Here is a 26,788-nt window from a genome sequence, read left to right as displayed (position 1 = left end):
CGGCTCTCATTGACAACAAATCGATTTTGTAGAGTTTTCGTGGTCGTTTTGTGCATTTACCCCTGTTTGCTCCGAAAAAAACTGTGTTTTGTGTTTTGTATGTTTTGTAACTAATATGCAAAAAACAAAATATTGGCTTTTTCTGAACAAGAACAGGATAAATGCACAAAACGACCACGAAAACGCGACAAAATCGATTTGTCGTCAATGAGAGCCGTACCTAAAATTTTCTGGCCGACATTTTTGCAGAGCATTTCGAAGCTGAAAAACGTCATCTTGTGGTACTTTAATAGCTGCTCTTAAAATAAAGGACGAAAAGGACATTGAAGGAAGCGAGTTAGAAGGTCAAATGTTCTACGAAAAAAGTCCTCATTTGATTTGACTGAAGACATGTTATCTTGAATATAAGCCTTAACAACAGCAAACGAAGATATAACGCTGATTCCAGATGGCTTTTAGGGTCTCCAGCAAAAATTTAATCATGCCATATCGCGAACGATCGACTCACGGCGAATCTGTCCTTCGGGGTTCTGTATATACTCACCAAGGGCTTTCATCTCCAATAGGAATTTTCCACCCCCCAAAATTTCGGTTCACAGTGTTATCTGAAAGTTTCAATCAACATCAATATCATATTTCAGACCCAATACCAAATTGTACCAAATGTAGTAGCATTATTATTTTTCGTACGCTTGTACATTCTATTTCCAAAGTGATCTCCTTATCTCAACCTTACACACCAAGAGTGATCCTAAACCCAATATTCAGATTTCCAGATCCATATTCGAATATTATACCAAATTTGGTCCCATTTAGTGCTTTGCTTACACTCCATTTGAAACCCTCTGCCAACTTTCACAATTCTAGCTCTGCCTCTTGCCTTCTGGTATGAAATTCCAAAACCTCAGTCTTTTCTAATAACGTTGATTTAGAATTACAATTTTAATTAAAAATCTCTTCGAATGACTGTGCGGTAAATGTTGTTAATTATGACCAAAACCTGTGCAAACTAAAAACCATTCTAATGGTAAATAAATAAAATGTCCAAAACAATGTCATCTCTATTCGTGTTTACCTTGGTGAACTGATGCTGTGACACGGAACTTCACGATTGTGACCCAACAATTCATGATTGCGTTCGACAATACCCCACGGTGCTATACCAATGCTAACAACGCGTCCGGTCCTTTGTTGACCTTCCAGAAGAAGAGCATCACCGACTTGTTTTGTTACACCTGTAAAAAAACACAAAAAATAAAGAATAAGTTTACCATCTGATACGAAAAGAAGACAGGAAGGAAATAAACAAAAAAGGACCATCAAGTAAATCCAACACCATAATATACATACATATTTAAAGAGAATATCAAATGCAATGACATATTAGTATCAATCATATCATACTTTTACACAAACACCCACACACACAACAAAGTGTACAAGTGTTGCTGTTGGTATTTAGAATAATAACAGTTCAATGTTAAAACATCATAAACATGTCATGAATATCCGTTTCCCAGGAATCCTTGACACACAGCAAACCATATGTGGGTAATGGAAGTTTTTTATGCTGTCGGTGTCTAAATAGAAAATATTCATTGCAGGGCACGTTTTTAGAATAAAATACACGTACATGTAAATTTATCAAAATCCTACTTTTGAATAAAATTTGGTTGTATGTATGTTAGTGGATGGGTGTTGACATATTAGATATTGTTGAATGAAAACAGTTACGAGTAATTGGTAAATATTTACAATGTTATTAAAACATTACCTGTATTGGTGCCACCAGTGAAAATCCACGCTCCTGTGGTTTTGGCCGCTTTCAATAAACCTTTACGAATTTCCTAAAATTGTAAATGGAAAAATATTACGTTTTTAATTTCAATTATGTTTATTTGGATGTCGTGTCATACAAAACAGTTAATGAAACAGACATTTTAGAAAGATTAAAATGGAAATAAATGACATGAAATGTAATGGGGAATTACATATATACATATGTATATACAAGTATACATATCGTCTTCATAAATGCCCAAAGACGTAACCCACAAAACCAAAACTTTACAGGAGAAGCAAAAAACGTTATAAAATGAAAAACTGTTTTATAGAATATCAATCTTATGAGGGAGAGTATTTGGAGTATTATCAATCATGTACGAATGGGTGTAAATAGTGAATCTAAAACCGCGAAAACGCTTTGTTTTGGGATCCGTCAATACAGCATATATCCCATTTTCCGAAATGCCATTTCTTGAATAGTTTCGTTATTTTTGAACGTAGAAGCTTGAAATTTTGCCAGAGCATGTATTTTAGCTTTATGTATCAGATTCAATCGAAAAACGAATTTCGATTTACATGTGGGTTACGTCTTCGGGCATTTATGGTGACGATATATATATCGATGCCTTACTTTCTCAACCTCGTATTTTAAAAAATACAACTTTTTAGGAGAGACAAAAAACGATTTATCTTTTGATACATCGGTGTTTGGGTAAACGTGTAAAAGGCAATTAATTATTAGGGAATTGAGTACATCTATGCATATTAGTAGTAAAAATATATTAATCTTTTCCCGTTTAAGTATGAAACGCATTTATTGAGATACGAGTTTGCTGCATTAACAATAATTTTAATTTTTGTTACTTGATGAATTAGTTACGAGTTTGTTGAATTCACAATTGAGAACAAAAGCTACTCAGTTGACCACGCTTTACCTTCATACGTTCGATGATTAAGTGCATTATCTCGATTTATTTGACATATATTGTATGAAAATGACAACTTAAATCGACTGGTTAAATCCAGCATAGTCGAGATGTACTGTTACACGAACAAATTAATCATATTTCTGACACTGCACTGACACGTAATAAAGACCAAAAAAAGAGGAGATATTGTCTTTTACTGTTATGGGCCCCCAAAAATTTGAGGCCTTGATATCAAGAGGAATATTTTTTTAAGTCTCATAGCTTCCTACCAATTAAGAATTTCAATAAACTTCTACATCTGTGCCTCAGAGAGCAAAATGATCCCTTTTGGCATCTAGGACCATAATCGTTGAAAGCCCATAACAGTAAACGTTCATGGGACAGAGACAAATGCCGAGACAAGTACCTCATCCTTTTTATACTTCAATCACATGTACTCATTGTTGCTCGCCACTGTATGTGCAGCAAGAAACTAAATGGTATGCTGGACTTAACCAGTCGATTTAAGTTGTCATTTTCATACAATATATGTCAAATAAATCGAGATAATGCACTTAATCATCGTATAAGTGCATAGTCTAAACCAAGTTTAATACAAAATATGTTAATATTACTGAACATATACTCATTTTTGCTCGACATTATAAGTACGAATTTCCAAAACCATCACATTATCTGAACGCCAACAGTACCTTAACCTTAATACTAAATTTCATATTTCCTACAATCCACCTTCCTGGCTTAACTCAACGCACCAGCAGTAACCTTAATACAATTTTCAGTCCTTAAACTCCTCACATAAGTACAAATTCCGAAAATCACTTCTCACGTATCCGCATTCTTTAATTTCAGAATTCCAGCTTTATCTTTCGTCCCACACCAAATTTAGTACCAATTACTACTTTCACTAATAGTAATCTTTTCCACAACCACCTTCTTATCTGAACTAGACACAACGTGGCCCTAATACCATTATTTCAGATTCGTAGCTCTAGGCCCAGGTTCAAGCCCTATCCCTGCGCCCAATAGCAACTTTAGTACTTTTCGTATACATTTGTACTCATTTCCAAGTCACCTCCATGCATAAACAAGCTATCCCAACTGCGATTAGCATAACAATTTTTAAGATATAAGTTTTATTCGTTCAAATACCAAATGCTGCCACATTCAGTAGCTTTTACCACTTGTCGTAAACTTATTGTTCGAATTTGCAAAACCCTTTTATACAAGTATCATGCACTCCATCAGTGTCCAAATTTTCAATTTTTCGTACTTTTCGTACCCTTCTTTTACGAATTTTCATAAAACCAAATTGCAAAATTATATTGAATTCGCTTCAGTTTTGGATATAGCTCCCATGAATATTTTCGAAATACGAACGATATTTGGATAAAATTTGGACAATCTGACGCAATTTTTTAATTAATTTTAATTAATCGAGCTATATTACCTAAGAATAAAAGATGTGCTTTACATTGGTGCAAAGTAGGTTGGCGTAGGTGGTCAAACTGCGGAGATATCGTAACAGTCGGTAATGCATCCCATTTTTAAATTTTTTGTATTCGCTACAGACCGCAATTTTGATCGAATCGAAACTTTCTGAGTTGATGCGGGTCCCAGAGAGGAAGAAGCCTATTAAGTTTGTTGATGGTCGAATAATATTTGGAGAAAATTCAACGTTTTATTCATATACGAATATTTCCGCTTCAAGCAAGGTATTCCTAAAGGAAGTAGGTTAGGGGTCCCAGAGAGGAAGAACCACATTGAGTTTAGTGATGGTCGCATAATACTCAGACGTCCGAATGGGCAAAAAACTTTTAGAGAAAAGTTCAAAGTTTTATTCTTATGCGATTAGCTCCTAATCTAGTAGGGTTATTGCAAAAGGAAATACCATCAATGGAAGAAGAAAAGATTACCTTCATAATGATCCAAAATAGGTTGGCGTACATCCCACTTTTACATTTTTTATTTGAATTGCACTGACGAATATCCTATTTTTGCTTGGATATTTTTCAACAATACTCTTAATAGAAGCGGATATATTCGTATTAGAATAAACCCTTGAGATTCTCTCCACAAAAGTTTTTTTGCATATTCCGACCCCGGAAAATTAACAGACTATCGCCAAAATCAATATGCTTTATCCCATCCAGAACCCCCATCAACCCCCAAAATTTCGTGACGATCCGATCAAAATTACGACCTGTAGCGTGATTACAAAGTTTAGATGAACAGATGGACGGACGGACACTCATGGCCTGATCGAGTCAGCTAGTCGAAACATTCATTTTGGTATGTATACCCAGCAAAAATTCGGATCCGTTTGACATTATGTATCCCATTACAAAGTAATGTAAACAAAAATACCTTCTTATATTATTCCTTACTAAGTAATGAGTACGGTGGCACAGAGCGTGTATGCCCGACTACAAATCAGAGGGTTGTGTGTTCAACGCTCACCATCGGCCGTATACTTTTCGTTAAAAAATAGCAAAGAACAGTTGGTGGTGCACATGTATGCGTATGCTCGGCTACAAAGAAGAAGTTCGTGTGTTCAAAACCAGCAAACAGCGAAATAAAATAAAAATATGAAGTGCGTTAAAATTGAAAAGAAATTCCACATCAACTGTTCTAAAAATAGAAAATATTTTTTAGCTTATAGCTTATTTTTCAACTTCCAGTGGGATAGAATAACTAGTTATTCTGGTGGTTATATTCAATGGGACATGCCCTTGTTAAAATAATGGGTTAGTATGGGGTTTTGTAAGGGGTTACGGCTACCAAAAACTACTATAAAAACATATTATTTAGTAAGGATTTTTTTGCTGGGTAAATATGGGTCTACGAAGACATTCCGAGATTTAAATTGGTCCCAATTGCGTTATCAAAATTAGTTAACTACTGGCGATGTAGAAAACGATGCTCAGTAGTGCGATTCTCTAACTCATTTTGTGAGTTACCGACAAAAATCGATAAAATTAAAACGCAAAATTATAAATGAAAAGTTCACATTAAACTTGACAAAGTTCAGTAGAACTTTACGACTACTTTTTATTCGTCGCTAACTTACCGAAAAATATCGGTAATTACCGAAATTATAAGAATTTTAATTTTACCGACAATTGTCTGTAACTCAAAAAATGAGTTAGAGAATCGCACTAAAGATATCCCAATTTCCGATTTCTGGAATTTTTTTTCCATGACGGATGTTTCGACTTTTGTTGGGCATGTTCCAATGGGAGGTTATGATAATGAAACTAGACCATCTGAGCTTTCCAATAATACAAGATGTGATATTGATAACTATCTATGTAATTTAAATATTTTTAAGTTTTTATTTTAATGATAAATACTTCTATTTGGTGTATTATGCCCTAGACAGACGGCAGCCTTAACTGCCTTAATTCAAATTAATTCGTGCATTATCAACATTCTTAATGCACAAAATCAAACAGAATGTAAACTGAATTTAGTTATTTCAATATGGCAATATTGTAAATAAAATAAATAAAACATAATTATGCTCTCCCTCTTAAATGAATGGGCTCCCATATTCATTTAAGAGGGAGAGCATAATTATGTTCTGAGACACAATTTGCATTGCAAACAACAACAAAACAGTTGTTTACCAGCAATCAGCTGTTTCGTAAATGTAGAAACTGTCGCCTGTCAGGGTAAAATTAAATGCAGATCTTAATGCAAATTAACGCTGCCGTCTGCCTATGGTATTAAATACATGTGAGGTGCTAATCAAGAAGATCAGCAAAGCTTTCAATCAATTAATTATAATTATTATTATTCATTAATTATTAATTATTATGTGGACCTACGTCCATAATTTTTCGTAGAGCAGTTTCTTGACCATTGGAAACCCCAAATGCCAAATTACAGCAAATTTGGTCCGAAAATGTAGCTAAAATCGTCAAAATATTTGAAATCGGGCAGTACTGTTATATGGGGGCTATACCAAAACGTGGACCATGAACATGATGTGCCTGCAAACAAAATATCCATTTTTTTCAAAATTTGCACATGATTAGCACAGAGGGGCGGAGGAATGGACTTGCTTAAAAACCCCAAAAGTAAAAACACAAAAAAATTCATAACTTATCTATTTTTCAACCGATTTCATTAGTCCTTCCGGTTTTCGAAAGCTAAGTTTTTGATGCGAGTTTTTCGCACTTCAACCACTATAACATAGCCATGTGTTAACCGATTTCAAAACTTCATGGCTTTTTTGGGAAGATGTTATTTGCCCCTTTAAAAGAAAACCAATAGAAAACCGTTGTGAAAAATAAAAGTTATGTCCGTTTAAAATTGAAAATCTTAGAAACCCTGTTTTTCACTAAATTTACCGTTATAAATCAAAACAACGAAGTGAAAGGAACCAAAGGTATTTTCGTTATCCATGGACCCCAATACGATAGAATGTTTGCATCAGCACGCTTGAATATTTTTTTAGTCAGCTTTTGTAGCACAGTGTTACTAATTATTATCTTTTAGTTTGCCCTAAGTCATTTAGTATAAAACCCAGATAGGTGAAAACTTTAGTGTTTACCAAGAGAAAACTGCAGAATTCACCAAGCAGAATTCACCAAGCCATTTGAAATATTGACCATACATAATTGGATCTCCAAAAACGTTAATATTATTGTTTTTGGAATACACATTCGAATATTAAAGGTTTGGAAGTGTTATATACAAAAACGGTTAGACATAAAAGCTGTACATCATTACAGCGGAATCCTATCCAAATGTATATACCCAGCAAAATGTTCGATGCCAAAGATGCCATTCAATCATGAGTGCAAGTGGTCTGGCATGTCATCTTTTTAGCATCTTCATCGATGAATTTTATATGAGCGTGGACCCCAAAAGATGCTATTCATTTTTGGATCCAAAGCATGTCAATTACACCAATGCTTTGACATGTCATTTTCATCAATGCTTTCGCATGTCATTTCCACCAATGCTTTGGCATGTCATTTTCACCAACCCTTTGCAATGGCATTATCATTACGACGAGAGTTTTAACAACGTTGGCTTTGATTTCGAGTCTTCGAATTGTAAATAATTAGTCTTATATATTTAGAAAAATGTGTATAAATAAAACCACAAAATTCATCTCAATTGGATTGATGGAATGGGTTCAAATGCTGATGAAAAGATCGGATCTTTCACGACTTCCTTTTCATAGGTTCAAATGCTGATGAAAAGATCCGATATTTCACGACTCCCTTTGCATTGGTTCAAATGCTAATGAAAAGATCGGATCTTTCACGACTTCATTTGAACCAATGCAAAAGATGCCATGAAATCACGTCATCGTATGGAACCCCTTCCTTCAAATTTTGCTGGGTATGGTTAGGATGGTCGTAGAGAAAATCTGATTAGACAGAAACTCGTTTAATGACAAAATAAAAAGAAAAGTAGGCATTGCAATTCATGAAGGAAAACCCCCTTCGATTGTACATGTGTATGTATTGAGAAATTGATATCTAGACAAGACACTAGGGTGACTTGTTAAAAGAAAAATACTTCAATAAAATACTTCATATTTACAAATTTGTAAAAAATGTGTGTATAAATAGAAGTTATCAAAATCAGCCTTTGTCTTCTAGCCATTAATTAACATTCAAAATACCCCTGACGAGCTTTGGCAACCACCAAGCGAAACGGTCCGTAGGGTAATTGGTTGAATGTGTGTTGTGGTATAACGCTAGAATTCATTTTTCAATACAAAACTCCTTAGGCCATGTTAGCTCGATTAATCCATAATTAATAAACTTTCATAAATAATTGGCCTTCGTCCTAAAAAGACAATAATAAATAAATAAAAATTCACAGCAGAGCCCGGCTGCCCCGGCTGAGGTTTGATCCTGGGTCCTCTCCAACAAATAGACAATGTTGTCGAGGTCCTAGCGCTCTAGGCCACAGCCAATCTAACTACTGAAAAAGTAGGCATTGCAATTCATGAAGGAAAACCCCCTTCGATTGTACATGTGTATGTATTGAGAAATTGATTTCTAGACAAGACACTAGGGTGACTTGATAAAAGAAAAATACTTCAATAAAATACTTCATATTTACAAATTTGTAAAAATGTGTGTATAAATAGAAGTTATCAAAATCAGCCTTTGTCTTCTAGCCATTAATTAACATTCAAAATACCCCTGACGAGCTTTGGCAACCACCAAGCGAAACGGCCCGTAGGGTAATTGGTTGAATGTGTGTTGTGGTATAACGCTAGAATTCATTTTTCAATACAAAACTCCTTAGCTCGATTAATCCATAATTAATAAACTTTCATAATTAATTGGCCTTCGTCCTAAAAAGACAATAATAAATAAATAAAAAGAATTAGGCCCAGACATTTTTGCATATCGTGCATATTTTGAAATTTTTTTACATATTTGCATAAAATGAGCATATGCAAAACCATATTCAAAAATGCACTGAAATGACTGAAATTTGGTATTTAGTCTTCGTTGGGGGTATAAAACTTTCCACCTGAAATTTGTCGGTATAGGTCCACGTCTGCATATAGCCCCCATAGTACGGCACCTCCCGATTTTCGGTATTTTGAAGTCTTCGTTGGGGGTAAAAAACTTTCCACATGAAATTTGCCGGTATAGGTCCACGTCTTCATATTGCCCCCATAGAACGGTACCTCCAGATTTTTGGTATTTTGAAAGTTGTGGCCTCAATATCCCTCCGAAATGGCTGAAATTTGGTATTAAGTCCTCCTTGGGGGTATAAAAAATTCCACCTGAAACTTGTCGGTATTGGTCCGGACCTTCATAGCCCTCATAGAACGATACCTCCCGACTTCCTGTATTTTGAAGGGCATGTCTGTGGATATACATTCGTTTATTTTATTGACTTGTCTGAAGAGAATTTTAAACAGAAAAATTGTACCCACAAACATTTTTGTGCCTATAATTGAAATATTTGTTGCATAAGAAAATATGTAAAATGCATCAATTTTGCATATGCAAATTGTTATGCATTTTGAATAATTTTGCATATGTCGTATGTTTCGATTGCAATTTAATCAGAAGCCAAACATATGCCTATCACAAAAGTTTGACATGAATCGGACCACAAATAGGGGTTGCATAAAATTCCGCTGTCTAATCATTACAAAGTCCCCAGCAAAAAATAAATCAATTCAAATTCATGAAAAGTTCGACTCACGGCGGATCTGTTTATCGAAATTTTGAATATACTAAACAGTGACTTTCATACCCAAAACGAATTTCCCACATCCCAAAATGAAATCTTCCTCGATGATTTCCCAAAATTTGTCTATCTTCTCAAAAGGGATGCATTACCGACTATTGCGATATCTCTGTTGTTTGACCACCTATGACAACCTACTTCACATCGTTGTAAAGGTGATATTTTCTACTTTCCTTGCCAGGTTTTGCTTTCGATATACCTCCTACAGAAGGGAGATATTAACTTTGAAATAAAACGTTGGCCTTTTTTCCAAATATTTTTTTTGTCACATTCCGACCCCTGAATAATATCCGACCATTATCAAAAATCAAGATTTTTTTTCCTCTGTGGGACCCACAATAACACCCAAAATTTCGTGACGATTAAAATTGCGACCTGTAGCGTGATTTCCAAAAAAGTGGATAAATGGGATGTATTACCGACTATTGCGATATCTCCGTTATTTGGATACCTACGTCAACCTGCTTTACATCATTGTAATGATGGGATTTTTTTCTTTCATTGTCAGACTTTGCTTTTGGAAGGTCCGGAACCAATGCTGTGATATTCGTCATTATTATTAAAATCGCAAAAATTAAAAGTTGTGTTCTATTAGCGGCTTTTGCGATATCTTCGCTTTGCTTTTGATATACCCCTTTTAGAAGCAGAGATATTCGCTTTGAAATAAAACGTTGACTTTTTCTCCAAATAAGTTTTTTGCCCACTCCGACCTCTGAATATTATCCGACCATCACCAAAATTTCACAGCCAGGCTTTGCTTCTGGAAAGTCCCCAACCAAAGCTATGATATTCGTCATTATAATTAAAATTGCAAAAATGAAAATTTGGGTTTTATTTGCGACTATTGTGATATCTTCGTTATTTGATCACCTACGAGAACCTACTTTACATCATTAGAAAGGCGATATCTTCTACTTTTATTGTCAGGTTTTGCTTTTGGTATACCCCGTATAGAAGCTGAGATATTTGCTTTGGAAAAGAACGTTGTCTTTTTATCCACATAAGTTTTTTGACCATTCCGACCCCTAAATATTACCCGACCATCACCAAAATCAATAGGCTTCTTCCCCTCAGGGACCCCCATCAACATGCAAAATTTCGTGACGATCCGATCAAAATTGCGACCTGTAGCGTGATTACAAGGTTTAGATGGACAGACGGACAGACGGACGGACTGACGGACGGACACACATAGCCAGATCGACTCAGCTCGTCGAGACATTCATTTTGGTATATATAAGCATGGGTCTACGACCATTATTTCGATGCGTTACAAACTTTTTGGCCAAAACCAACTTATAATACCCTTCCCACATAGTGGTGTAGGGTATAAAAATATGTATTTATTTAACAAAATAAATAAGAAAAACATGTGTTTTATAATAAAAACACATTTTATTTTCATAAATCATAAATAAATAAAAATTATAAATAAATTAAATTGTCTTATTAAAAGATGTTTCTATCTCGACTTCTTTGTGCTCAATACATGATTGTATGTGGAGCTCGGCAGGCTCTAATAGTTCTATAACTTCACTGGAAAACATCTTGTGTGGAGTTTTCTTTAACGATCTTTCACTCCTTATGAGTGGATCTGAAGTAAGAAGCCATCTTTGATAAATATCACGGTTGCATTCTTCCCTTGAAAATTTTCTTGAAAAATTCTGCTTAAATTATTGAAATCTTTGGAAGTGGCGCCACATATATAGCATCGGCTAGTTGAGGTCGTGTTGGTTACAGTATTGCAAACTTTGCCATCAACCATGGTCATTTTTAAAATGTGATTATAAGCAAATTCTTTTCCATCAATATTTACTTTTGTAGGAGTGAGGTTCTTAATTTCATTTTGCACATAACTTATTTCCTCCTTTGTTACATCTGTAGTTTCTTTCACATACCGAAATCTGATGGGGCGGCAAAATCGTGGTGATGATGGTGTTGGGTTTTGCCACAACACTTTATTGTTTTCTTTACCACAAATAATTTGAAGTGGGACAAAAGAACTCAAAAATATACTAGCATCGGATTCGGCGTCTTCCGAGAATTTTTGTGAATTTCTTTCAATTTCGTTAAGGGTTGATAACACTTCTTCCAGGTAGATTGATAACCGTTGAATAGTACCCAGCAAAAATCATGGGTTTTGTAAGGGATTTTTGGCAGCCGTAACCAGGGCTTCGGAGTTGGAGTCGGAGTCTGGAGTCGGAGTCTAGGAAATTTTTCTGGAGTCGGAGTCGGAGCTCGACTCCGGAGAAAAAAAGCTCGACTCCGACTCCGAGCAACAATCTGTTCTACATTTATCAAAATTTGTCAAATCAATTTAAATTATTTAAATAATCAAAATTTAAAAAAAAAAACTCTTATCCCCATTATTATAAGTCTTCTTTTGTTATAGTTTGGATTTACCGAGCAGATTTATAGCGTTCCGGTTAACTTAAAGTTAAAAGTGATGATTGAATTTCTTGGCATTAACTTTCAATGTAAAAATTATATTTTTAAAGCCTACAAATGGTTTATTCTGCGTTTTCAAATCCATCAGATAGTAAAAGGACACATGTAATAATGGCCCATTATCTCTATTTTGACTACAAAAAAATATGACCGGACGAATCCTGATCCATAACAAAATTGCTTTTGAAATTAAAAAAATTAATTTTTTTCTGTGAAAAAGAGGGTATGCTCAACAACCGAAAAATATAACGAAAGTTAAAAATTAAAGATAAAACTATTATTTATTTAATAGAAGCTTACTTGAGCTATAGGAATCACTATCACTTTCACTTCACTACACAACTTAAAATAAAAATATATGCGTATTGCAAAATTTGATATAATTTGGGCGCCCAAATAGAAATACATATCAAGTCAACGATCAAATTGCGTCTAACTGCACGCAATCGGTGACGTATGTTTTTTTTTTTAAAAAAAAAGGTGGGGTGTAATTCGCGGAAGTGTTTACTATACCTAGAATACAAAATTTTGTGCCTAGCTAGTATTTAGAATTTTTGACTTTTGGCCGCCTAATTACTCAATATCTACCTATGTGCAACGTCTATCCTCTCTTAAACTTTTTCTGCTCCTATTCGATGCAATTTCCTATGAATGATGGTCTGTTTCTCTACGACATTTCGAAATAAAATTCGTTCAAATTACTAATTTTTTCTCATTTTTACTAATAATCTTCTCATTTTTACTAAATATCACTTTTCGCTAATAAAGCAGCGAGACTTAGACAACCAATGATAACATCTCAGACACTTAAAAATAATTAATTACACAATGACCCTTAAAAATGCTTACCTTTTTTAACTTTGGTTGTAACTCGAAATTTGCTTTGCCACCCTGAACAGTTATCAGCAGTTTTGGTAATTCCAAATTCCATTCTTTGGTAAAGAGCTGCACCAATAATTCTGGACGGGTATCGAATGAAAGACGAACATACTGCAAAGAAAAACAGAGCAAATAAAAAGAGTATTTTATTTAATTCGCAACAAAGGCAAAAGAAAATTGAATTTCAAGGGAAATCAGGGTTACACAGAAGCCAACAACCACAAGATGGAGTAAAGAAAAACTTTATTAAAGAATACGGAACATTGACTTTGAATTGAAGATATATCCTTTTATTTATTTGTCGTACTTCTTCTTCTTTCTCCTTTCGTCCTCTATAAAAATAGACAACGGCATTTATAACGATGCTTATGACATTGACTGAGAAATTCAATGAAATTCGCCCAAGAAGTGGAAAACGAAAATATTGAGTTCTCTTTGTTGTTGTTGGCATTCTTATGGTTATGAACATTTTCAATAGCCAGCCCATTAAAAACAAACCTGAGCTTTTGTGGGATGAGCTCCACCTTGGAATTCAATGGTACCATAAGCATCAGTAGGTTGGGGCCTTGTGTGCTTATGGGGTAACCACAAGTCACCGGGTGATCCACTTTCGATGCCAGCGATGGTCTGATGCGTTACTCGAGCCTGGCCGCAGCAACATCTGCAAATAAATAAAAAGAAGGCGAAATAAAATGTAAAAAATTGTTCAATGCTTGTCAAAAGAAAGAAACAACACAAACAAATCTGTTATCTTAGCTTAGAGGGCAATATAATATTTTGTCATTCAAATTTGAATGGAGTAAACGAAGAATTTAATATTGAAGCAAATTTATATTTTTTTCTCTATTTTTATTATGATTTTCACAATCTGTAGGTTCCTCAGAAACCTGCCCACATTTTTGTAAGGGGCTGTGTTGAAAGAAATATCTTTTTGCTAGATATTAGCTACGAATATACATTACATACACATACACAAATGTATATCCAGTATATTGTCTTCTTCAATTTAGCACCTTTTTCTAGATTATTGTATTTTTATTTTTCTACCCACTTGAGGGATACCGTAATTCACAACCATGTGTTGCATAGCTTCCGGAAAAAACACATTAACCCATTTCTAAAGGTAGACATTACGTGAGAGGAATATTGAGCCTTACATATACATACAGTAAAACCTGTATTGAAACAAATATTCTTGAGCTTTTCTTTCATTAGTAGTGTGAACCTTGATATCTACTTGTGACATGTTCGACTGTGTAGCAATTCTTGACATATTTGTCTCAAAATTCTCTGTTTCAGAGATGAGGATAAGCATCATTAATGACATGTGGGAATTTTTAAATGCTTTAACATTCCGGAAGGAGAGATCTGTCACACACACACAAAGTCACATGTGATGTACTTCGATTTAGATGTGTTTGATTGTGCGGAGCTTTTATTGCCCACACATTGACGCCGATGTCTTATCAAGAACATAAACGTGCGAGCTATGAGCTATGTAATGTTAACTTTGCAACAATTTTTATAGCCAACACCATTATGTGGAGAGGGTGTTAAGAGTTTGTTTTTAATGCTCATGCGTAACTTGAAATGGTGGTGTCATTTTAGTTTTTTATGTGAGTCCGTAAAGACTGATACTTTATTTGACAGAAGTACTCCTCCTTGAAAAATCCGCTGTGTTATGGCCAGCTTAAAAGTTTAATAACTCTAGATGATAGAATTTTGGGCTAGCTTCCAACGACGGCTGGTCAACACCAGGGTTGCGGAGTCGGAATTGGAGATTAATAAATTTTCGTAAACAAAAACTAAACTCCCACTCCGTCCAAATTTTTCAACACTTATTTAAATTTGTATGTTCTGCTGGTATAAATATTAAATTTTTGTTTCGCATGTCTTGCTGCCCTACGAAAACTACGAAAAACCCGACTCTTTAGAATACACATTGGCAGAATGGTTTCAGATCACATACATTCTTGGAGAAGATCTGCTAAAAGACCTACCGGGCATCCCATAGTAGGGTCAGTGGTCTTCTCATTCTGTCTTCTATAAAAAGTTAAGTTATTGTCTTCTATGAAATGGCGTCTATAAAAGTTTTAATTTTTAGTGAGACGTCATCATCAGAATACGAGACTACCCATTAGTGATCATCATGGGTTGTGGCATTCGTTCCTCTACAATGGCTAGAGGGGTATAGTGCTGGCTGCGAAGATGGATAGCTCTAAGTTGTGCACAGTGAATGAGGACACCCCTACCAGAATTAGCAGAGAGTGTCACAGTTCGCCAGAAATAACCATCGTGTCAAATGGTCTGACAAATTACGTAATCTGGCAACCCGTTATTTCTCTTGGATCAGACCATCCATCTCCCCATAATTGTCTCCATCAGCAGACCGCCTGATTTCATCACCTCTGAACGCTGTACTTTCAACAATCATAGGAAATCATATCGTTCTCGAAGTCTGGAAAATGGGCAGGGTAGTCCCGGTGTTGAAACCAGGCAAAGGTGAATCGTGCCGACGGATTTGACTGTCACCGGTAGCAAAGACTCTTGAGGATTTACTCCACACCAGAATAGTCGGAAATAGCTAGCCAGTGGCCGATAATCAACATTTATTCCGTAAGCAGCACATCACGTCAATAGCACTACACTCCATATCCACACATACTTGTCGAGGACTCAAATAGAGCAAGCTGTGCTATAGAACAGTGATGGCGGCGCACAGTGTTGCCGCTTGGACAAAAATCAAAAAATGTGATGTTAACTTTTACATATGTTTATATTTTTTTTACAGTAAACACATCCGGTACACCGAATCTGAAAGAATTTTGTCGATATGTGCATCCATAATGAAGTTATAGCTCTTTAAATATGAAAAATATTTCCCAGGTAATCTAAAGCGATAATCATATGAAAAATAGATGACATTTCAAATAACAATAACATAACATAACAAAAGTTTTGGATTGGGGATTTGATGAGTGGGCTATAAATATAACGTTTTAGTACAAAAAGTTCATATTAACTGCAAATGGGCAATGTACCGTTATCAAGAAATCAAAATTTAAATTTCATAAAAAAATTCAAAATTCTCTATATTTAGTAGAGCACATCTTTTGATTGCCACCTATTGCCACCTTGGCTCCTGTTTTCCGTTAATTGGACATCTCTTCCAAATCAAAATGTGTAAAAATATTCTGCCCATCCCTGCAACCTTCTGAGATATATCGGTTCAGATTTTATATAGCCCCCATATATATCTTTCCCCGATTTTGCTATAACTCGATCAATTTTGATCGAATAGGCTTCAAATTTACTATGTGTTATTTTCTTAGTCCCCTGAATAGCTACACCGATTTTCACAAAAATCGGTTCATATTTGGATATAGACCCCATATATATCTTTCCCCGATTTTGCTATAACTCTGTCAATTTTAGTCGAAAAGCCTTCAAATTTTATATGTGATATTTTCATAGGCCCATGATTAGATTCACCGATTATCGTAACCAGTAAGGAAAGGATCAAAGTCGGGCGGGGCCGACTATATAATACCCTACACCACTGTAAATATGTAAAATATAAATCGGAGCTATATCCATATCTTAACCGATTTTGATATAATTTGGCACATTTATTTCCAGACCGAATTCAGTCACACATTCCAAATATCATTGAAATCGGACTTATATATCGTGTTTGGAGCTGAAAATACACGAAATCGGCCGAAAATATATATGGGTGCTATATCCAAATCTGAACCGATTTCGATATAATTTATCACATTTATTTCTAGACTGAATTCGGTCACACATTCCAAATTTCATCGAAATCGGAAATATATAGCGTGTTTGGTACAGAAAATACGTGAAATCGGCCGAAAATATATATGGGAGCTATATCCAAATCGGAACCGATTTCGATATAATTTGGCACACTTATTTCTAGACCGAATTCAGTCAAACATTCCAAATTTCATCAAAATCGGACGTATATAGCGTGTTTGGTGCAGCAAATACGTGAAATCGGGCGAACATATATATGGGAGCTATATCCAAATCTGAACCGATTTCGATATAATTTGGCTCAATTTAAGTGGCGAAATTTCGTGGCCACTGGGAACCACATATGTAAAATTTCAGCTAGTTCAAGCAAAAAAATGTGGCTAAGATCCCTAAAATACCTTAAATCGGGAGGTATCGTTATATGGGGACTATACCGAACCGTGGACCTATCTTGACAATTTTTAGTGGAGCAATTTCGCGGCCATTGAGAACCTCAAATGTAAAATTTCAGCTAGTTTGGGCAAAAAATGTGGCTAAGATCCATAAAATACCTTAAATCGGGAGGTATCGTTATATGGGGACTATACCGAACCGTGGACCTATCTTGACAATTTTTAGTGGAGCAATTTCGCGGCCATTGGGAACCTCAAATGTAAAATTTCAGCTGGTTTGGGCAACAAATGCGGCTAAGATCCTTAAAATACCTTAAATCGGGAGGTACCGTTATATGGGGGCTATACCAAAACTTGGACCTATATAGCCCATCTTCGAACTTGATCTTCCGACGGCTAAAAAATGGTATTCCCCAATTTTCAGCGAAATCGGTCAACAAATGCGACCTGTATGTTGCGAACGGACGGACGGACGGACGGACATGCATAAATCGCCTATTTTCATAGGCCCATGATTAGATTCACCGATTATCGTAACCAGTAAGGAAAGGATCAAAGTCGGGCGGGGCCGACTATATAATACCCTACACCACTGTGAATATGTAAAATATAAATCGGAGCTATATCCATATCTTAACCGATTTTGATATAATTTGGCACATTTATTTCCAGACCGAATTCAGTCACACATTCCAAATATCATTGAAATCGGACTTATATATCGTGTTTGGAGCTGAAAATACACGAAATCGGCCGAAAATATATATGGGTGCTATATCCAAATCTGAACCGATTTCGATATAATTTATCACATTTATTTCTAGACTGAATTCGGTCATACATTCCAAATTTCATCGAAATCGGAAATATATAGCGTGTTTGGTACAGAAAATACGTGAAATCGGCCGAAAATATATATGGGAGCTATATCCAAATCGGAACCGATTTCGATATAATTTGGCACACTTATTTCTAGACCGAATTCAGTCAAACATTCCAAATTTCATCAAAATCGGACGTATATAGCGTGTTTGGTGCAGCAAATACGTGAAATAGGGCGAACATATATATGGGAGCTATATCCAAATCTGAACCGATTTCGATATAATTTGGCTCAATTTAAGTGGCGAAATTTCGTGGCCACTGGGAACCACATATGTAAAATTTCAGCTAGTTCAAGCAAAAAATGTGGCTAAAATCCCTAAAATACCTTAAATCGGGAGGTATCGTTATATGGGGACTATACCGAACCGTGGACCTATCTTGACAATTTTTAGTGGAGCAATTTCGCGGCCATTAAGAACCTCAAATGTAAAATTTCAGCTAGTTTGGGCAAAAAATGTGGCTAAGATCCATAAAATACCTTAAATCGGGAGGTATCGTTATATGGGGACTATACCGAACCGTGGACCTATCTTGACAATTTTTAGTGGAGCAATTTCGCGGCCATTGGGAACCTCAAATGTAAAATTTCAGCTGGTTTGGGCAACAAATGCGGCTAAGATCCTTAAAATACCTTAAATCGTTAGGTACCGCTATATGGGGGCTATACCAAAACTTGGACCTATATAGCCCATCTTCGAACTTGATCTTCCGACGGCTAAAAAATGGTATTCCCCAATTTTCAGCGAAATCGGTCAACAAATGCGACCTGTATGTTGCGAACGGACGGACGGACGGACATGCATAAATCGCCTATTTTCATAGGCCCATGATTAGATTCACCGATTATCGTAACCAGTAAGGAAAGGATCAAAGTCGGGCGGGGCCGACTATATAATACCCTACACCACTGTGAATATGTAAAATATAAATCGGAGCTATATCCATATCTTAACCGATTTTGATATAATTTGGCACATTTATTTCCAGACCGAATTCAGTCACACATTCCAAATATCATTGAAATCGGACTTATATATCGTGTTTGGAGCTGAAAATACACGAAATCGGCCGAAAATATATATGGGTGCTATATCCAAATCTGAACCGATTTCGATATAATTTATCACATTTATTTCTAGACTGAATTCGGTCACACATTCCAAATTTCATCGAAATCGGAAATATATAGCGTGTTTGGTACAGAAAATACGTGAAATCGGCCGAAAATATATATGGGAGCTATATCCAAATCGGAACCGATTTCGATATAATTTGGCACACTTATTTCTAGACCGAATTCAGTCAAACATTCCAAATTTCATCAAAATCGGACGTATATAGCGTGTTTGGTGCAGCAAATACGTGAAATCGGGCGAACATATATATGGGAGCTATATCCAAATCTGAACCGATTTCGATATAATTTGGCTCAATTTAAGTGGCGAAATTTCGTGGCCACTGGGAACCACATATGTAAAATTTCAGCTAGTTCAAGCAAAAAATGTGGCTAAGATCCCTAAAATACCTTAAATCGGGAGGTATCGTTATATGGGGACTATACCGAACCGTGGACCTATCTTGACAATTTTTAGTGGAGCAATTTCGCGGCCATTGAGAACCTCAAATGTAAAATTTCAGCTAGTTTGGGCAAAAAATGTGGCTAAGATCCATAAAATACCTTAAATCGGGAGGTATCGTTATATGGGGACTATACCGAACCGTGGACCTATCTTGACAATTTTTAGTGGAGCAATTTCGCGGCCATTGGGAACCTCAAATGTAAAATTTCAGCTGGTTTGGGCAACAAATGCGGCTAAGATCCTTAAAATACCTTAAATCGGGAGGTACCGTTATATGGGGGCTATACCAAAACTTGGACCTATATAGCCCATCTTCGAACTTGATCTTCCGACGGCTAGAAAATGGTATTTCCCAATTTTCAGCGAAATCGGTCAACAAATGCGACCTGTATGTTGCGAACGGACGGACGGACGGACATGCATAAATCGACTCAGAAAGTGATTCTATGTATATCCCTAGAAGGAACTATGGGTCTATCTCGCTTCCTTTTGTATGTTACATACAAATGCACTAACACATAATACCCCTTACCACATAGTGGTGTAGGGTATAAAAATCGGTCCAGATTGGGATATTGCCCCCATATATATATCTTCCCCTGATTTTGCTCAATTTCGCTCCATTTTTGATGAATAGCCTTCAAATTTAACATGGGAGGTTCCTCAGGCCCCTGTTTTACCGTTGACATAGGTTGATGAATCTTTTCGCAGGTACTTATGAGGGCCCAGGAATGAAAAATATCAAATTTGGTCCATATCGTTCAGGTTTGAATATGGTTTCATATATAATTTCGCCCGATGTCACTCAATTACAGATAACTACGTCATATTTTCCTAATTTAATTAATATCTCACATACATTGCGTGTTTAGTGCAGCGAATATATAGAATCGGGCGAAAATATATATGAGAGCATTAATCAAATCAAAATCGGTCAAACTGAAAAGGGGCTTAAGAAAACATCCCATGTTACATTTGAAGGCTATTTTCCAAAAATTGACCGATTTATAGCAAAATCGGTGAAAGATATGTGGAGCCTATATCCAAATCTGTACCGGTTTTCCGAAATCAAATCAAAATCGGTAAAACTGAACAGTGGTCTGAGGAAACATCCCATGTTAAATTTGAAGGCTATTCATAAAAAATTGAGCGATTTATAGCAAAATCGGTTGATGATATAAATGGGAGCTATATCCAAAACTGAACTGATTTTTATGAAAATCGGTGAAACTACTCAGGGACCTAAGAAAATGTTACATACTAAATTTGAAGGCTACTCGATCAGAATTGACCGAGTTATAGCAAAATCGGGGAAAGATATATATGGGGGCTATATCCAAATCTGAACCGATATGGACCAAAGTTGAAATTTTTCATTCCTATGCCCTTATAAGTACTTGTGCAAAAATTCATCAACCTAGGTCAACTCCTTCTATTTTTGTCCACTTTTGTATGGGAGCGGCAACACTGTGCGGCGCTTGGCTTATCAAGAGCCTTTGATACCATCAAACACCCCACGTTGTTTGATTACATTGAGCAGCCGGTCAAGTTTGAAACGTTGGAAAATCAATTATAGCTTCGTTCCAGTACCTTTTTAATGATAAAAGTGTCAAAAGAGCAAACTGTCGCAAATGAGTTCCACATAAACATTTCCCGAAATGTACGGGAACTAAAACTGGCAGAAACGTCAAAAAACTGCAACAAATGTCAAAGTCGGTGTATCAGCCTATCAGAAGCCAGCAAAGATGCTGCACATTTTTGCTCGGCCTAATTTGTCGTGTAAAAAGTTTCTAAAGCAGCATTCCGCAGCTCTTTACTCGCGAGCAAGCAAAGAGAGTTTCTCTCTCCACTCACTAATTGAAAAACCATGCACTGACAACAATGTTTGCTAAATTTTTTGTTGTTGTGTGCCGATGGCTGTTCTAAAGAGAAAGCTATTCAGCACCATATTTGTTCAAAGAGAAGTCAACATTTTGCAATTTCTTTGGTGTACGAGAACGCATTTTGGGTAAAAATGTGCAAAATGTGTAAAAACTTTTTAGTTCTGGAACGAAGCTTATATGTGTGGACGCCAGTCGTGCGTGAATTTCAGGAACAAATAGTCCAAGTCCCGTAGAGTAAAAGAGGAAGTTCCCCAGGTGCGGTGATATCTCCAGAACTGTTTAACCTCTACATGTCCTGTATTCCACCCCCTCCATTGAGATCGTTACGTATGCGGATGATTGTACGATCTTGGCGTGTTTTATTTTTAGTGGATTTAATTAAATCTTTTAGTTTTTGTTAACAAATATTTGTAAAAATCTAAATATGTAAATATTCCATGCCTTACAACCATTATTTCACATTATGGGCACTTCATACGCAGCGATACAATTTGTAAATAATTTTCTCGACATTTAATAGGTCATTTGCTGCAGATAACTACCCTCCCACCCTTGGTGTCAATTATGTGGTGCTATAATAATTTTCTGGCATTTAACGATTATCTCTTTTGTTCATGCTTGTTTACTGCCAAAGATGAAAAACTGATGGAAGCATAAATGCCGAAAATATAACGAGTTAACAAAAGTTTTTCGAAACGTCTGTGGTTTATGATTTAACTGGATCCATAAAATGTTGATAAATCAAAATTTTTACATAGAGAAAATTACAGTCAAGAAAATTAATGGCAAGAGAAAATTACAGGAACAAGTTGCAGTACGGAGATCCTTCATTCCAATAAATTATCTCTGGCCAAGATGTCATGAATTATGTAGGCTGTCAAATACACAGTTGCAGACAAAATTTGCCCGAAAATCATCAGTAAAATTTAACAGCCTGTTATTCGAAGAGTCTGGTCACACATACACGTACCTTTTGGTTATGTGATTGTTTGTATATACTGATCCCAAGGAAAATACTAAGCTAGAAAATTCATCTTTCATATTGCTACATTCCCTGTTGATGGCAGTTAAACAAGTAAAACACTAATGTCAAACACTGTTCCTATAGTCGGCATGCGTTTCAGAAACATGCATTTACTCGATTATTATTATCTCAACTTGGTTCAAAATTGAGAATAACGTTAAGTAATTACTCTAAAGTCAGATTATAAAACGATTTTTGAAAAAAAAAAATATGTTTTTGGCCAAACAAATTTGAAGGCATTAAAAATATAATTTTCACATTAAAAGTTAATGCCAAGAAAAATAAATAAAAACGTGTTTATTAAATCTAAAAATATACAAAATTTCGATTCATATCAACCTGACTTCAATATAAATGTACGTTTGCACTCGGAGAGTTGAAAAATTAAAAATAAGAAAATGCTTTAAAGGGCGACTATTGGTGCACTTACCCTATTCGTCATAATTTTTTTGGAGTTTTTGAGTAAGTATCTTAAGTGCAGTACACATTGTCAGTTTTGAATGTCGATTTTTCGTAATTATTCATAACTGTCTATCCGTCCAACTACCACAAAATATTTTGTCGGTGCATGATGAATGACAAAAAATGAACGACCACACTAGCAAGTAACCCATCATTTGAGCAAAGCTGTAATTCAAAACTTGTTTTTTAAATATATGCACTTTGAAACCTAATTTACATCAAATTCAGACAGGTAAAGTGGATTTTATCTTCAAACAAACTGAAATCGGGTAGTAACGTTATATTAGGGCTATACCAAAACATGGACCTACATATGTCCAAAATTTTGAGTGAGCAAAAAACAAACCTTAAAAAAACATATAAAACCTACCTTTATATGGTGCCATACCAAATCGTGGACCGATATGACTTATCTTCGAACTTGTCCCGCCTGCAAACAAACGACGCATAACGATGCATTTTTTTTCAAACTTTTACTGTCCTATCTCTATTTTTGAAGATGCTAGAGTGATTATCACAAACGACGGAAACCCGAAATATATCGACTCAGAATTTTACCCTGATCAACGGAACAAGTAAAAAGTCGAACGGGTCGAACTTTTTATACCCTCCACCATAAAATATTCTTGAACAAAAAGGGAACCTGTATATATCGACTCAGAATTTTACCCTGATCAAAAATATATATACTTTATAGAGTCGCAAATGATTATTTCAATGTGTTACAAACGGAACAAGTAAAAAGTCGAACGGGTCGAACTTTTTATACCCTCCACCATAAAATATTCTTGAACAAAAAGGGAATAATTAGTTTCCTTTCCTGTCCACAATTTTAGTTGCAAAAAGTTTTCGACCACGGATATCCCAAACATGAGCTTGTACCTTTATACGGGGGCTATATCACAGTGTGGGACTATTTTTGGAAAAAGTTTTGTGACTGCAGGGAACCTCTAATGTCACATTTCGGGTAGTTCCGTCAAAAAATGTTGCCAAAATACCTCAAATGGACCTATATTTACAACTTTTGGTGGAAAAGTGTTGTGACCAATAGGAGTTTGAAATGTCAAATTACAGCAAATTCGGTCAAGAAAAACAGCTATAATCCTCAAAAAATCGAAAATCGGGAGGTACGCTTAGATTGAACTATATTGTAAATTTTAAGTGACGACGTTTTCCTTCACTTTTGAGAGTTATGGTGCACACCATTTTAGCGACAAACTGGAACTCTTATCGGGGAGGTAGCCGAAGGAGTGGACGGATATGGCACATTGTCGAGCATGATCTAAGTTTGTACAAAAATTAACATATGCAAAGTTTGGACAGAATCATTTGATCAGTTCGAAAGGGTTACATCGACTTTAAATGATCTTAATCGGATTTCGTCCAAACCAGGGTTGCAGAGTCGGAGTCGAGCAATTTTGCTGGAGTCGGAGTCTGAGTCGAAAAAAATAACTCGACTCCGACTCCGGGCAAAATTTTTTCCACGTTATAGAAATATAATATTAAATTTGGAACAAGAACTTTTTTTTAAAATCATTATTTATTTTAAAAGAAAGGTATAAGAAAATATGTATGCAAATTATATATTATTAGAGGACAATTCACAGGATATTTACTATGCTTTGAAATGTAGTCTATTCATCCCTATTTTGTTGATCCAATTGATTCGTTACATTTTTGCAAACAAAAGTAAAGTTCTATGACAATCGAATTAAGATTGGACCTTTAACCTCTTTCGTCAGAAGTCTTACTGGTCTTCTCACAAAGGTCTATTGGTATTCTCATCTAGTTTTTACGTGAGAAGTCATCCTTGTCTTCTATTAAAGATCTTGTGGTCGCCATGGGAAATCTTACTGAACACCCTGTGACACGAAATGGATGTCAAGATCTGGGGGTGGAAAAATTCATTTTCGGAATGAAAGCCCCAATTGGGAACCCCAAAGGATCCCGTAGCTGAAATTTCTGAGTTATGATATAATGAATTTTTTGATTGACCCCCATCAGTCATTGTGAAAATAGATTTATATCTCTATTTGGAGATATTGTTTCATCATTTTTAGATGACATGTTTTAAGTTAAATAGAATGAGAAACCTTTTTGTCGAAAAGTAAAACAAAATGAAATCTTCTACAAAAATGTTCCACAGAAAGTTATATGTAGGTTTCCCACATCCAAGAAATCGATATTGTCACGTTTTCATTGTCCTTTATCTGTTTACCCGTTACTTTTTCAAAAAAACCGTATGTTTATTTATTTCGGAAAACTTCACATAATATGTTAACTATATATGACATTCGAATGGTTACGCTTCTGAATTAGGACATCATAAATTGGTTGGTTAACGACAGATTCATCCCACTATAACTCAGAAGTCTGACAAACGGCGAATCTTTCTTCTAGGATTCATTATATACTCAATGAGGGCTTTCGATGTAGACATTGAAATAAACGGATCTGACCGCCAGGTACAGATATAGTTCAGGCGTATCCGAGTTTTCTACACAATCAATTGCATATACGAAATTCAATGATATACATAATCATAGAGTTTTCATGAGAAAGGATCGGGTAAAAGTGATAAAGGACAATGAAAATATGACAATATCGATTTCTTGTCCTAGTTGAATATTTTCATGCACGAAATCTCATCATTTGCTAATTTTTCAGTTCCAGAAAACATCCATCTGCCTACGTGATGAGTGGTGTACACAATATATACCAAATATTTTAATAAAATTATGCACACCACACCAAAGTTCAAAATGTGAGCGCTGAATTTTATAAATTTCAGAAAAAAGTAGAAAGTATAAGTAGCATAGAATATGTGGTCAAATTTTTAAGTCGATCGGAACAATATTGCCTCTGTATGAGCGTTAGATGGGAACAATTTATTTTATTTTGTATGCAGCATATAAACTGTGCTGCGCAATCGTCCACAAAAATATATGACAATTGGTTTATTAGTTTTCGAGATAGAGTTGGCATCGCAAAATGTATTAATAAAAACAAGGGTTCGTAGACGACCTTAAAACTTGGTAATATTTTTCTCTTTCAGATGAAGAAAAGAATCTGTCAAAAAGTTACGTAGTTTTCTCGAAAAAAATCATGAAAAATGGCTTTTGTAAAGCTCAATGACAACTGGGGGTCTCCTTTTGAGGGTAAGCACACTAAAATGTTGGCTTACATCCAGTTTGAAACTTGGTCGTGAATTGCTTATAGTTTTTTTGCATATAGTCCTTACGATTTGTATTGCCCCATCACACATATTTTGAATGCTTAAAAATTTTCTCACGCGGAAGAATTCCATCTAGAATATACTCGTGCAGAAAAGGAAAACCGACAAAAACTTTCTAACTTTGCTACTTGTCAATGTAAGATTCGGCAGAAACAGTATTGATATGTTGGAATGTATTCGAACGAATGCCCTTTCTAATGAAAAACTAACACATTAGCCTATATAGGCCAAAATATAGGAAAAAATTACAATTTTGTGCACATT

General features: G+C 35.5%; 1 protein-coding gene across 43 annotated transcripts in view; it reads right to left on the bottom strand.

Annotated features, from left to right (window-relative positions):
* The window catches only part of Trpm (transient receptor potential cation channel, subfamily M), a 403,692-nt gene that overhangs the window by 71,292 nt on the left and 305,612 nt on the right, over positions 1-26,788 (bottom strand). For all 43 annotated transcript variants that reach the window (XR_012408366.1, XR_012408365.1, XM_073992979.1 and 40 more), the window contains 4 exons: positions 13,782-13,944; positions 13,254-13,394; positions 1,775-1,847; positions 1,076-1,235 (listed from right to left, as the gene is read on the bottom strand). Coding sequence is in view for 40 of the 43 variants with exons in the window: in XM_073992979.1 (XP_073849080.1) it covers positions 1,076-1,235; positions 1,775-1,847; positions 13,254-13,394; positions 13,782-13,944 (537 nt within the window). In the remaining 3 variants the exon portion in view is untranslated. The remainder of the gene's footprint in view (positions 1-1,075; positions 1,236-1,774; positions 1,848-13,253; positions 13,395-13,781; positions 13,945-26,788) is intronic.

The sequence above is a fragment of the Musca autumnalis genome, unplaced genomic scaffold, assembly GCF_047663935.1.
Source record: "Musca autumnalis isolate F117 unplaced genomic scaffold, ASM4766393v1 scaffold_5, whole genome shotgun sequence".
NCBI lineage: Eukaryota > Metazoa > Arthropoda > Insecta > Diptera > Muscidae > Musca > Musca autumnalis.
This window is presented reverse-complemented; position numbering and strand designations above follow the sequence as displayed.